Here is a 15,080-nt window from a genome sequence, read left to right on the forward strand (position 1 = left end):
ATCACTTTATATATTTGGAAAATGTATTTGATTAAAGGGTTAGTTTTAGTTTAAGGAAAACTAAATATGTATTTTTCACCTCCTGGAGGACGCAAAAAATCACATTAAATTCTGAGAATAAAATTAAAAATAATTCCAAGAGCCTGGAATAAAATTGAAAATTACTTAAAAAAATTGAAACAAGTGTAACTGCAAAAAATGCCTCAAACAAAAATAAAAATTATTTTTTTTAAAAATTGAAAATTACTTAAAAATATTGAAATAAATTAAATACTGTCGCAACTGTCCGGAATCAAATTGATATTTGTCATTTGTTAAAGTCAAATACCTACTGTGACCTGTCAGATAAGACCTCATTTACTTAGTCAACATGTTGTTCTTCTCTGTCCTCTCTTTCCCTTTCAAGCACTTTTCCAGATCCTTTTCTACTCCTGGCTGGTGGTCAATAAGCAAAAAGACAATAGTTAGAAATTAGGAAGAAAAAAGTTCTAGCGAGACACGAAGAGCCTGTGAAATTCAAAAACATTTTACTACGCTAAAAATTATCAACGTAATCAACAGACTCTACCTCTTTTCGCTCTTTGCAGGTATGTCAACCGCTAGCTACACCTACGTAGGCGAAATCTCCACACCATCAACGAGAGGTTTCCTGCAAGCTTTGGGGCCGATCTGCGCGAGTTTCGGCATCCTCCTTACCTATATCCTCGGCTACATCGTCTGCTGGAAAACCGTTGCACTGATCAGCATATCATTTGCCATTTTTTCAGCTGTAAGTTTTTTTTTAACTAGAATCAATTGGCCTTTTGAACTATATAATTTCTTACAGGTATCCATGCAACTTTTGCCGGAAAGTCCTGCCCATCTCATGAAGTCTCACCAGCAAGGAATGAGCGTCGATAATTCGGAAACCTTTAAGGCATATTTGTTTTTTAGTAGGAATGTTGCCTTGGCCGAGCAAGAGATTAGGAATAACTGTTCTAATAATAAAAGTATGTTCGTTGTTATATTATATTTAACGATAAAGCGTTTTCTTTGAACTAAGCGGCATAGTCCGGAGATTTCAGAGCTTTTATCTGCTGTATTAAAAATAAATGCTATAATCCACTTGTTAAAATTTCCTACCGGACTAATATTTGCGGATAAACAGGTCTAGATTTACAATATTTGATGCCGATTTTTGGGTCTGTTCAAAAATCAAATCGTACCTATCGACACGGATTTTAGCTGCTTATTGGTAAACTCAGATTTTTGTTTTCACCAACGGTGTTTTAAAAATTTCATTATTTTTATTTATCAAAATTTCATCGACATAGTACTCTGTTTGATTTTTTCTAACAAACCTAATGGTAAAATTAGTTTTTTGATACCAAGAATGGTTTGTCCAAAATCATAATTTGTTTGTAACAATTGAAATGAACCAAATGACATGCTACTAATTTTTTGATTTTTTTTCTGATAAATGTAATGGCGGTAATTTTTTTTATTGTTTTTTTTTAAAGATCAACTGGAAATAAGCGGCATAAAATATTTTAAATCCAGACCTGTAAATAAGCCTTGACATTTTAAATATTGGTTCAGTAAGGATTTTTACAACTGGATCACTATACAATGTGTGTCAGCCAAATGGAATAAATTAGCTAATAAATAGATGGGAGCCTGTTGGAAAAAACGCTCGAGCACATCGATTGGTTTTTATAGTTGCGCATTTTTTTTCATAAAATTTTTTTATACAGGGTGTATCAGATAACGGTGGCCAATACCAACTTGCTTAGTTTAAACATAACACCCTGTATGTTAATCAATTTTTAGATTCCTCAGATCGTTTTAGACATATTTTGTATACAATGTCCTATACCTATCTTTGACTGTTTCGGAAATATTAAGTAAAATTCAAAAAATAACATTTAGAAAAGAAAATTGTTTATTTTTCAAGATTCTCTACACTTAATACTTTTTGCCCATTTAGGTCTTGGTAATGATAAAGCAAGCAAAAACTATTTCATCATTCCTTTTTATTGATATGAGAATAAAAAAAACTAAAAATTGTTGTTTACTTTGGTTTAAAATGCCAGACTTAATGTTGACTCATGTTGCATGACAGAAGTAGTCGTCAGTGCTATAGTCGTTTGAATTTCATTGAAGCCAGAAAAATGGTTCATTTAACAGAAATGCACAAAATAACAATTCTACAGATGATTGGCTATGGAGATAATACACGGACCCAAATGGAAGTAGCTCGCTTATTTCACGAAAAATTTGCCGCCTTTAACCCAAGGGACAATTAGTAAAATAGAAAAGCAATTTTGCGAGCTAGGCTATGTTAGGCAGGTAAAAAAAGCAGCTGCCAATGCAATAAGTGATGATACTAAATTGACTGTTATGCTTGAGTTTGAGGAACACCCACATACATCTACTCGGAAAGCAGCCCCAGTACTCGATCGTAGCTATTCATCAGTTATTAGAATATTAGAAGAAAACAAAATGCATCCCTATAAAATTTCTATTTACGGGTAGGGTGTTGCCAAGACGTTCGTGGCGAGCATTTTGAACATCTCCTACATTGACATTATTGTTTATATTTGTATTATGTATAAGTTTTTGAATATGTTGTAACAATTTTCGCAAATAAATAATTTTCTTTTCTAAATGTTATTTTTTGAATTTTACTTTATATTTCCGAAACAGTCAAAGATAGGTATAGGACATTGTATACAAAATATTTCTAAAATGATCTGAGGAATCTAAAAATTAATTAACATATAGGGTGTTATGCTTAAACTAAGCAAGTTGGTATTGGCCACCGTTATCTGATACCTGTATAAAAAGTTTTTATGAAAAAAAAATGCGTAACTATAAAAACCAATCGACGTGTTCGAGCATTTTTTCCAACACGGTCCCGTCTATTTATTAGCTAATTTATTCCATTTGGCTGACACACACTGTATACGGATTGAATTAATGTAAAAAGTCCTAGTTTTGTCAGGAAAGACACTTTTTATTAATTAAAATTGATGTTACAGATAAGTAATGTGAGGTTATGTTCCAAAAATTTATATTTGTAACTGACAATACATGTTAATATACAGCACATAAAAACTTTTAAACGTCCGGACTATGCCGTTCACATCAAAGAAAAAAATATTATTATTATGAAAATAAGGCCCGGTAAAGTTAAAGGGACGTCTAGAAACCGATTTTTTTTGAAAATTTTCACATACAATGTCGAGTTTGAACATTTTATTGATAAAAAAGTGAGGATAAAGTAAAAAAATGCAAAATTTTAAATATTATAAAGGATTTTCTACTTACGTATAATTCACAATTACACCCGGCTTAACTACACTCTATTTGCGACTAGCCATCACGTTGATCATTATATATTCTATTAATTTAAATTTAATGCCTTAAGAACCCAAATTCTGACACTTAGAAGAATTTACATCACTTCTTTAGGTCATAAACACAAATTTCCACACGCAAATCAGGAATATCAAATAGGTAAATACGGATTAATTCATAAATAAAAAAGACTGTCAAAGGGATTGGAACCTTGAGTTGGCGCTAGATAGTGGGTTAGGTAGTCGTTTGAGCCCTATTTAGGGAATGGGATAATAGTTAGGAAATGGGAATTTATATGTTTCTATATTTCCAGTTAGGAAATGGAAATGTGGCTGTCCTTGTATATGCGTGCATACAGGGTGTCCCAAATTCGAGCCTCACCATTGGGATCTCGTAAACTAGAAGAGATACGAGGTCGGTTAAATTGAGGCAAAGTTGCGCAATTTGGTGCTCATTAAAACGCCCTTTTAAAATTTGAAAAATTCCGAATAGTTCCGAAGATATTGAATATTTGATATAGACAATTAAAGCAAATATTCAAATATAGTTATAGCAATTCGCCTCCTTGGATGTATATTCGTGTCAATCTGTGAATTTTTTGGATCGCACGCTGAATAGCCCTGATCTCCCTTGTTAGGTCTTGATGTAAGGCTTCAAGATTTTGTGGCGTATTTTGTTTGTAAGGTGGTTTTGAAGAAATCCCCAAAGGAAGTAATCTAAGGGGTTTAGGTCGGGGCTTCTAGCGGGCCAACGTACGGATCCTTGGTTTCCAATCCATTTGTTAGGGAACAATTCATTTAATAAATTGGTGACGCATCGTCCATTATGGGGTGGCGCACCGTCCTGTTGCTACCATAGTTGACGTAATACATCCAAAGGTTCTTCCATTAAGGAATCCATTATATTGGTCCTTATTAATTCTGCATATCTTTCGGATGTTAGATTTTTTTCAAGAAAAAAAACGGGCCGATAATTTTATTGTGCTACATACCGACCCATATATTAAATGATTGTTGTCCCTGAGATCTTACTTCTTGATTCTGCCTTGGGATTTCTATTGACCAATAGTGTTCGTTATAAAATTACGAGACAGTTTGACCACTAACCAAAACTCTTTATTTTTACTCTCGACACGTGTTTCGCTAATGATTTTAGCATCTTTAGGAGAAGATTAAAACTAAATATACTAGCACTATAAAGAAAACGTTTTTAATCCTATTAAAAATATATTTTTTGTCTTTCTCTTTAACACATGAGTCCTTATGGAAATATCCATTAATATAAAATTTTTGAATAAGTGTGATACATCATTGGTTTAGGAGAATAAAGGGCTCTTAAAATCCGTAATAAAAAATTCAGGGCCGTATTTAAAAAAACAAACTTGATGATGACAACTCAAATACGAAACGTCGGTTTGAAAATCTGACGACACCATTTTGTAATATAGAGAAAGTAGCAATGAGAATAATAATATAATAATATCGTTCATTTAGCATAATAGCTACATACAAAAAACTGGTATGAAAAAAAGTATATAAGATATACAAACTACAAAATACCGGCTGCATGAAGAAAAAACACAAAAACCTTGAGAAGCACGAAAAACTAAACATTAAAAAGTGATAAAAGCTAACCTAGACTAAAAATGGTAAAGATAAAATTCTGAGCTTAAAATGAAAGTTTTACATATACAATAGCTACAAAATATTATAATAAAACTGACGAAGACAAGAATAAAATAAATTTCACAATATTTCACCATTTATTCAAAACAAATCCTCTCAGGTGCCGCTTGAACTGGTTCAAATTATCACAGCTTTTAATGTCATTGAGTAGCTTATTAAACTCAATTAAGCTCTTGAATAAAACAGTATTGAGCATTTGACTGGTTCGACATCTATCTGCCAGAATGGCTGATAGATGTCGAACTGATAGATGTAAAATCTGTACGATTTCTTGTACTGTATTCAGGTACATCTGCGAATACTCTTAATTTTTGACAAATATATTCGGGTATATTCCAGATGAACTCAATCCGAACAGCAGAAAAACTAAAACTCGGGTCATTAGCGGTATCTTCTTTGTAAAGCATAGGCGTGCCACAGAAGGATTGTAAAAAATATTTTAAAGGTGTATTTATACGTTATACTCACCAATTGTAGTGATTTTTAACTGTTATATGAAAAAATTAGGCAATCTGGACGGTCAAAACGAAGGTTTTGGTGCCTTTAATCATTGCCATGTTGTGCAAAAAATCGAAAAATGTTACATGTTTTAAGTCACAACAAAATAAAGCTCAAAATGAATGAAAAAACGTACAAACATTGCGTTGTGTTTTATTTTGCATTGTATGGTAAAAGTCAAATGTATTCCAGCCGTCGTTGTGACTATCAACTGAATTTTTAATTTTGCCTAATTTTTGTGTAAAATTGATAGTTGTAAATGTCATATATTTTTGTTTACAAAATATATGATATTTGCGAATAAAAAATAAAATAAAATACATTTTCGTCTACTTGATAAGACCTTTTAAAATGTCATAAAATATATAAAAATTAGATAAATTATTTGGCATAAATGGCAATTTTTTTAATTTTTTTTAAATCAAAATCATGTTTATCAGTCATTTTGGTAGAAAAAATAAAAGACCTTTTGAATAACATAATATATATATTGCTTTGTTGTCAAAAAATCGTACAATTTGTAGACAAAGCCAAGTATAAATAAAACAATACAAAACTTACAAAAGTACCATAAAAAATGCACATAAACAGAAAACAAGTACAAAAGTACAAAAATGTATAATGTATACAATATAACAAAATTGACATAATAATTTTAATTTTAATAATATCAAATAAGTCAAAAGTCACTATCCGAATTTTCCGAGCTTGAATCCGAATTTGGGTCTATAATAATGGGGTCAATTGTGGGTAAAATGCCATATTCATCCTCCTTTTTAATAACATTCTGGACACATTTCATCCATATATTACTGTTGTTGATTTCATCAATTATTGTCCTTATACTTCCTAGTACAAACGTACTGTCAGTTGTAAATTGATTTTCTTTTCTCACCTTGTCCTTGACTGCAGCCCAAATCATCTCAATCGGATTAAATATGCAGTAATAGGGAGGAAGGCGCAAAATTGTAAGACCTTGTGCTTTGCAGAGTTTGTTGATAACATATTCCTTTTCAATTTTTTTTTTATAGCTTCTAATAACACCTTCTTAGTAGCCTTTTGAGGAATTTCCATGTTTTTAAGTTCCATAAATTTAACAATGTCGTCCTTCTTTGTGCTGTTGTTGGGCACTTTGTGGTATAATCTTGAATGATAAGATGTATTGTCCATCACGATGACTGAATTGGGGGATAGATTTGGCAGTAATTGTTCAGCAAACCATTTTTCAAATAGACTGGCGGACATGTCTTCATGGTAGTCAGCCGAAGAGTCCTTTATATTTTTGGCCGATAATAGTAAAGCGTTCGGAATAAAATCCTTATTACCACCTGCGTGAAGTATGATGACCCGTTTACCGCATGAACAAGGTCCATTTAGTGTGCACTTACTACTAGTGTCCACCCAACCATATTTCACAACATCGTGTGTGTCGTACCAAGTTTCGTCAAGGTACACTATCTCCATTTGTAATTGGCGGTATTCCTTAAGCCCCCACGCTACGATACGGGGAGATTCCATTACAACCATTCTTTTGTCCAATTTTTTGTACTTAAACCCACAATCTTGTAAAACATGACGTAAGGTGAAAAGAGATTTATATATATAATTAGGATAATCAGTAAGTAATTTATTCTGAATCATGTCTAAGGTTGGAACTTTGTTTTAACTGTAAAATTGATATACAGTTTGGCGTTTTACGTCTTTGTCGGTATTATCAACTTTTTTAAGCTTATTGGTCTTTTTTCTCTTCACGGAATGATCGATGACGTCTCCGGCTTTTATCACTGTGTAGATGGTAGTACGGGCAAGTTTAGTCAGCTCACAAACTCTTTTTAAAATGTCGTTTTGTGAGGCCCCGCGCATTTCGTTTTTTAGGCAATTGAAAATATTTAAAACAACTCTCTGGGATTGAACAAGTAAGTCTTTATTTAAAAATTCTGTTTGCGCCAAGTTCAAAAAAAGTCCGGTAAAGTTAAAGGAACTTCTAAAAACCGATTTTTTTTTTAATTTGCACATAGAATGTTGAGTGTGTTGAGTGATGATGATAATGAAAAAACACAAAACTTTGGAAACTATGAAAATTTTTTTACATACGTTAAATACGTAAATATTGCCGGATTGCACAAGGTTTTGTAGCTCTTGATTTTGCTATAATTAAAAAATATATATATTGGGGCAGTTTTGGAACTTTTTGGGGCTAAAATTGTAAATTTATAGGATTTTTTTATCGCTTTGTACACCTATAATTATATATTTTGTAATTTACATATACGAAAAATAAAACAACCTTATTGACAAAAATGGAAGTGGCTTTACTATGTCCCCAGTAGTATTTTTTGGTTTTATTTGGAACACTTTTTAGTTGGATGGGTTGACTGTGGACTCAATTTTAGAAAAAGGCATAATATAGTTAGATTTTACATTACATGAACAAAACACATTTATCAGGTGTTAAAAAATATGTATTTTTTATTTAAATTATTTGATATTTTATGTAATTTAATATATTTATATACAGGGTGTGCCTTACCGACGTACTAATATTTAAGGGGGAGATTCCTGGACCCATTTTAAGAAAAAAGTTTCTATGAACATATATCCTAAATGTCTTAACTTTTGAGATACAGGGTGTTAAAGTTTAAAGAAAAAATCAGTTTTTTAATAATAACTTAAAAAATATTGTAGACATTTTTATGAAATTTAGTACATTTCATGTATTCTATGCATCAAGACGCATTTTTTGATGTGCAAAAAAATATTTTCTCTTTTAACACCCTGTATCTCAAAAGTTAAGACGTTAAGGACATATGTTCATAGGGACTTTTTTTCTTAAAATGGCTCCAGGAATCACCCCCTTAGATATTAGCACGTCTTTAAGGAACACCCCGTATAAGTATAAATTTTGAAAAAAAAAACATAATTTAAGAAATTTAAATATTAATAGGTAAATAATTACGATGAGGTTTAATGTAAATTAACTTATAGTCAAAACAATAAATATCTTTATTAATAAAACATTGATATAAATAACTAACCCCAACTATAAGAACTTATATTTAAAACTATAATCTAATGATTAACCGGGCTACCTCCTGCATGTCAAAGATATTAGATTGGGACTTGGCATGCACATGGGGCGTACGCTTGTATGTACAGTGTGTCCTAAATCCCCGAGCCTCACCATTGGGATCTCGTACACTAGAAGAGATACGAGGTCGGTTAAATTGAGGCAAAGTTGCGCAATTTGGTGCTTATTAAAACGTTTTTTTTGAAATTTCAAAAATTTCGAATAGTTCCGAAGATATTTGGAAAATACCGAATATTGGCAATTTCATTTTTATTTTTGTACGACTCTATTTAAATAGATATAACAAAATAAATTACTCATTCTTTCATGCCCATGCAGATTACATTATAAGAAAATTTTCGAAAAAAGTAGGATTTCTGACACGAATCTGTAAAAATTTGTCTATGTAATCAAAATTACAGCTATACAACGCCCTTGTACTTCCTCATTTACAATTCTGTTCTGCGCTGCTGTTTGGTTTGCCTCACTATAAAGTGGATCAACTGGAAATAATACAAAACAGAGCTATGAAATTAGTATTGAAATGTGATCGTTATACTCCTGTTGCGTCTATGTTAAATGTCCTAAATATGTTATCTGTAAAACAAAGAATTATGTTTAATGCGTACTTGTTTATCTTTAAAATAAAGAAACGTCTACTATAGTGTAGATGATTTCAATTCGAACACCTTACAAATTGGGGTACGGTCAATATACTAAATTCACGCATTGAAACAAATAGCAAAATATATAATGAGCGGTCCTCGTATATTTAAAGACATCTGATCGCTGGAAATTCCTAAACCCCGGCCCGTTCAACGAGAAATTTTGTCAGAGAAAGGTAGGCTAAGTCCCCAGCAATGACGTGTAAAAGACGAAGACAAAAGATTACTACCGGCGCTTGGGGTTTCAATTGTGGACGGGCCGGGCCTATATGACAAATTTTACATTGGCCTGGTGCCAGTAGCGTTTTATGTTTTATTTCTGGTTTAGAATCAGGTGTCTTAAGAGTGTGTTGGTCGCGTGTCGTAATTTTATAAATTAATATATTGTTACCGTTGTGGTCTTTGTTTTTGTTGTTGCTTTTGTCGTTGTTAATACTGTTGTTGTTACTGGTATCACTATTTTTAAATACTTTTTATCTAACAATTTAAAATTCCATTATGGAGACCTTTCGATGTTTCTGATAATGAAATGGACAATTTGGAAGTTTTTTTGGAAGTATATGTAAATTACAAAATATATAATTATAGGGGTACAAAGCGATAAAAAAATCCTATAAATTTACAATTTTAGCCCCAAAAAGTTCCAAAACTGCCCCAATATATATATTTTTTAATTATAGCAAAAAAATCAAGAGCTACAAAACCTTGTGCAAGCCGGCAATATTTACGTATTTAACGTATGTAAAAAAATTTTCATAGTTTCCAAAGTTTTGTATTTTTTCATTATCATCATCACTCAACACACTCAACATTCTATGTGCAAATTAAAAAAAAAAATCGGTTTTTAGAAGTTCCTTTAACTTTACCGGACCCTTTGCTTCTATAGTGTCTAGTTTTTAAGTAGTTTATTTTGTCTGAGGGCCTCATTTTGGCCCCAATTTAGGTTATAAATCCCTTTATTTTACATTTAAAATTTATATACTTGCTTGCTTTGACTGTCAGTATTTCCCTGAAATTATTGGTCTCTTTTGGCAAAAACAATGAAGAAAAATCTAAATATTTCGAAATTGTTCCATCGGACTTAAAAAGGACGCGCTTCTTGGCATTTTATTCAGTTTTAATTGTTTAGTCAATTTTTACCTTGGAATCAATTAAACCACAGTCAAGGCGAGTTAAGTTAGTGTTTTCGACATTGCCAATAAAAGTGTGTCCATCCAAATTTCGTAGCATAACACAACAACTACATAGTAAATGGTTGTAAAGTGATAATTGTTTTTGTAGATTCTTTGGAGAAAACGCCAGAAAAGTCCCTTAAGGAGCTCTACATGAGTCCAGAGACCATCAAGCCGTTCTTCTTGCTAGTGATTCTATTTCTCTTACAAGAACTCAGCGGGATCTACAGCATTCTATACTACGCCGTCCAATTCTTCGGTGAAACCAACCTGCAAATCAACGACTACATCTCAAGCATCTTCGTGGGAACAATCAGATTTTTGATGTCCATCGTATGCGCCCTACTGATCCAGAAAATCGGCAGGAAAACCTTATGTACCTTTTCCAGTTTCGGGATGGCTCTTTCGGTACTCATATTAGGGCTGTACATTAAATATTACGAAATCAACCCTAGTGAGCAAAAAATCCTTCCGCTACTACCACTGTTTTGTATCGTTATTAATGTTTTTTTTTCAATGATAGGGATGTTGCCCATACCGTGGATCCTTGTGGGGGAAATGTTCCCTTTAAGGGTGCGCCCCATTATGGCCGGCATAGTAATATGTATTGCCCAATGTTTTATATTTGTTTGCGTTAAGATTTATAATAATATGGTGGACTTTTTGGGTTTTAGCGGTACAATATTCACGTTTTTTATCGCTTCTGCTTTGGCGATGCTGTTTTGTAAGTACGTCCTTCCAGAGACCCATGGAAAATCTCTGGAAGAGATCGAAGCTTTATTTAAGGGTAGTGAAAAAAAAGAGAGACATGGGGTGGATAATTTAGGGTTTAGTATTAGTTCGGAGAATGTTATTAGTGTGGTAACGCGGTGAGTTGTTCCTGTTATTTTAACGTTTTCCTTGGTTTTACAGGGTTTGTATTTGATGAACACATTGGCTGATCTGCATCATCATTGGTTGTGATTTTATTTTTTAAAATGAGTATTACTTAGTGTTTAACAAGCGTAATGTTACAGGAATGTGAAATTGCAGGACGTTTTAAATTAGGTTTAATTCGATAATTGCGAATGTTTTGTGGGTTTTTATTATTTGCGAGAGTCTAAGTATTTATAAAATACATGTTTGTCTTGTATTTATATTTTTTGAAATGCGCTGGTTATAGCTGAATTAGGGGTGAGTGGAATATTATGGAAAAGTGTAGATTTTTTTATAGTAGAATTAAGTGGTAGACAGGTATGGATATTCTAGGAATATTTTTTATCATAGAAATTCGAAAAATAATAAATATATTCTTTGTTTGTATTTTAGGATAAATAATTGAAAATATTCAATTGAATTATCATTAGTGCCAGGAATATTCCAGATATAACCAGGAAATAAATTATAATCCTGAAGAATATTAAGATATTTAAAAAATATGGTTTTTTAAGAATACTATTGCTCTATTATAAAAAAAAATAAATATTAAATATTCTTGGATTTTCGGAATATTTCTGGTATATTACTTGTAATGAATGCAATAAATTAATCCTGGAATATTTTAGACACATCCAAAGAGCAAATTAAAAATCCAAAGAATATTAAAATTCTTTGTATTTTTCAAGTTTTCCTAAGATAAGAATATTTTTAGAAATATGGTTCATCTCGAAAAAATAATAAAATATTAAATATTCTTAGATTTTGTGAATATACGTATTAAATTATTTAAAAAATAAATTTAAAAAAAAATTTGTAAATTTATCAATTTTGCAGTATTGTTAGATTTTGCTAATATTTTTCATAAATAAGATTATTCTCCAGATTTCTAGAGTATTCCAGGCATATCCAGAAATCAAAGAATATACAAAAATTTTATTAATTTTTAAATTTTTTATCAACAGTAATATTAGAATTATTGCTCTTATTAAAAATATTAAATATCTTTAGATATGGCGACTATTCCTAATAACATATTTTAAATAGTATAAGAAATGATCCCTGGAATATCCCTGATATATTTAGAAAACAAATTAAAAATCTAAAGAATATTATACAGAATTTATTAATTTTCAACTTTTTCCTAAGAATATTCCTGGAATTATTGAAAAATATGAAATATTCTTAAAGTATATGAATATTTCTGGTAGTATACTTGTAATTATTTTAACAGAATATTCGTAGGATATTTCAGATATACCTAGGAAGCACGTGCAACATCCAAAATGTATTTAATTTTTTTAAATAATTTTTCCATTAGAATATTCTTAGAAATCTTGCTTTTACTAAAAATTTTTTGAATTTTCCTAGTAAATTATTTGCAACGAATGCAATAAAGTATTCCTGGAATATTCCAGACATCTTCAGTAAGCAATTTGAAAATTATAGAATATGAAATTTTTTTAATTATTTTTTTTCCTAGGAATATTTTTCATAAAATTCCTGACTTAAGTATAATATACAGGGTGTTCCGTTGATCATGTTACATCATGAACTTCTAGGGCAGATAGAAAACGTCAAAAGAAAAACAAAAGTTCATATAAACATGGGTCCGGAAAAGCTTCCTCAGGGAGCTAGAGCTCTTTGAAAATAACCTTTAAAAACTAGTTTTTTTTTTAATAGCTCCGGAACTACTTTAGCTACCGCAACCAATTTTGGGAGGTAAATTATTGTTAGTACGTTTATTCTTTTGAATCTACTAAATAAAAAAAATATTTACCAGGGGCTTCAGAATCAGGTGGGTATTTGGTAAATTTAGGCCCATTTCTTTAAGACTTTAATTTCTGCCCGTTTGGGCATTAGATTATGATGTTTCTGTGCTTTTTACATAAAAAAGGTGCTCTTAATAAAAGTCATATTTGGAAACAAACATAATTATACTTAAAAATGTTTATACAGTTTTTAAAATGTTATAAGAATATTTATGGAAAATGACTAAAATTTATGGCAACTTTTTTTTTAAATTAAACAACAAAAACATCAATATCGCATAAATCATTAAAATTTGCACGAAATATTCCAAACAGAATTCCCACGGTTATCCTAATAAAATTCATTGCATTCATTAACATAAAATATTCTCACATATTGATAAAAAGAGTACAACTATTCCAGGAATATTGCTTCGATTATATATAGTTATATTTTTGGGCGTCCTATGGTATAATTAAATATTAATGAATATTTATGCGACATTTTCATTCTAAAAAATAATTATTTACTTGCAGGGTGGTCTTCGAATAATTTAACATTAAATATTCTATTGTTAATAGGGAAAATTGAAATATAAAACAAGACTTCCTCATAACCATAGGTTAAATTAGACGGTATATTGTCAAATTTTTCTACGGAAGACCACTCTGTATATTCACCTAAGAAATTATATATATATATTTTCAATTTTTTATTATTGTTTAGCCTGTCTTTAGAATAAGGAAAAGAAATCTCATTGATTCAAAAACGTGATATTTTTTAATAAATATTTAACACATTTAATCTGGTTTTTGTTATAATTTCCAAGTTACTCAATATATCCTATTTTCACTTTTACAATTTTCTCAGAGAGTATTTTAACTAATTTAATTAATATTTTAACTGTTGGTCGCCGACCATGGCGACGATCGCAGGTTTAGGCGAGAGCGACGGTGTTTTTAATCGCTTTGTGTGCAAATTGGGTTTTGATGATGTAAAATCAGTGATCGAGTGCTCCGTATGTAAAAAGTTTTATCACGGAAAATGTGAAAATATTGATTTGCGGGGTTTCCATATGAGAAAGGGTTCGTGGAAATGTAAGGCATGTTCTGAAGCTCTAGGTCAAGAGGTCAATAAGCCCGAAAGATCGAGGAAGAAAAGCCGTGTTGAAGATGTGTACGTGGATCAAAATATTATTGATATTGTTTTGTTGCTGCTCCGCTGCTGGATCACCAAATTGTGTAGTGTCTCTGCTGCTGGGAACAGCAAGGGTTAATTGTGGACTGTATTTTTTTATAGTTGAATTAAACAAACAAGTCCATCGTGAACCACTTCTTTATTTAAGAAATGCACTTAATGTGTAAAGAAAGTGGAGGGCTTATTTGACGGCGTTAGTTAGTAGTTGACAACAACGTGACTTTTTTTTCTGTCTATCCTTAACGATTCAGGTGTTTTAATTAACGTAAACCTTAACATGCCCCTCACCTTGAAAGAATAAAAATTCTTTTAATGAAAACTAGAGGAATACAAATCACTAAACATAAAAAACATGACTTAACCTAAATAAAAAATGAAAATACGCAGGTTAGTTGCAATAAATAAAGTAAAAATGAAAATGAACTTAATAATTATTAATAACAGACTTACTAAATTAGAACTATTCTAAACAATGTCAACTTTGCTAAATGTCAATTGTCACTAATTGGAAGCGGACACAGTTTGGTAACAGTGCATATAGTTTTCACGGATACAATGCGCACAACACCATTATTCCCTGGATAGAGGGTATTAACGCGACCTAATTTCCACTTAAACGGTGGCAAGTGATTGTCTTTGATAAGAACCATAGTCCCTAATTGAATGTTCGGTTGGTTCTTCTTCCATTTAAGTCTAGTTTGCAAATTACAAATATACTCTTTGGTCCAGCGCGACCAGAATTGTTGCCTTAGAAGTTCTAATTGCTCAAAATTAGATAATGTATTGATAG

The 15,080-nt window shown here is 31.2% G+C and overlaps 1 protein-coding gene across 2 annotated transcripts in view; it reads left to right on the top strand.

Annotated features, from left to right (window-relative positions):
• The window catches only part of LOC126750185 (facilitated trehalose transporter Tret1-like), an 83,373-nt gene extending 69,476 nt beyond the window's left edge, over positions 1-13,897 (top strand). For both annotated transcript variants that reach the window (XM_050459717.1, XM_050459718.1), the window contains exons 5-7: positions 588-769; positions 827-989; positions 10,536-13,897. In XM_050459717.1, the coding sequence (XP_050315674.1) occupies positions 588-769; positions 827-989; positions 10,536-11,299 (1,109 nt within the window). In that variant the 3' untranslated portion in view covers positions 11,300-13,897. The remainder of the gene's footprint in view (positions 1-587; positions 770-826; positions 990-10,535) is intronic.
• Positions 13,898-15,080: the final 1,183 nt, after the last annotated feature.

The sequence above is a fragment of the Anthonomus grandis genome, chromosome 2 (assembly GCF_022605725.1).
Source record: "Anthonomus grandis grandis chromosome 2, icAntGran1.3, whole genome shotgun sequence".
Taxonomy (NCBI): Eukaryota; Metazoa; Arthropoda; class Insecta; order Coleoptera; family Curculionidae; genus Anthonomus; species Anthonomus grandis.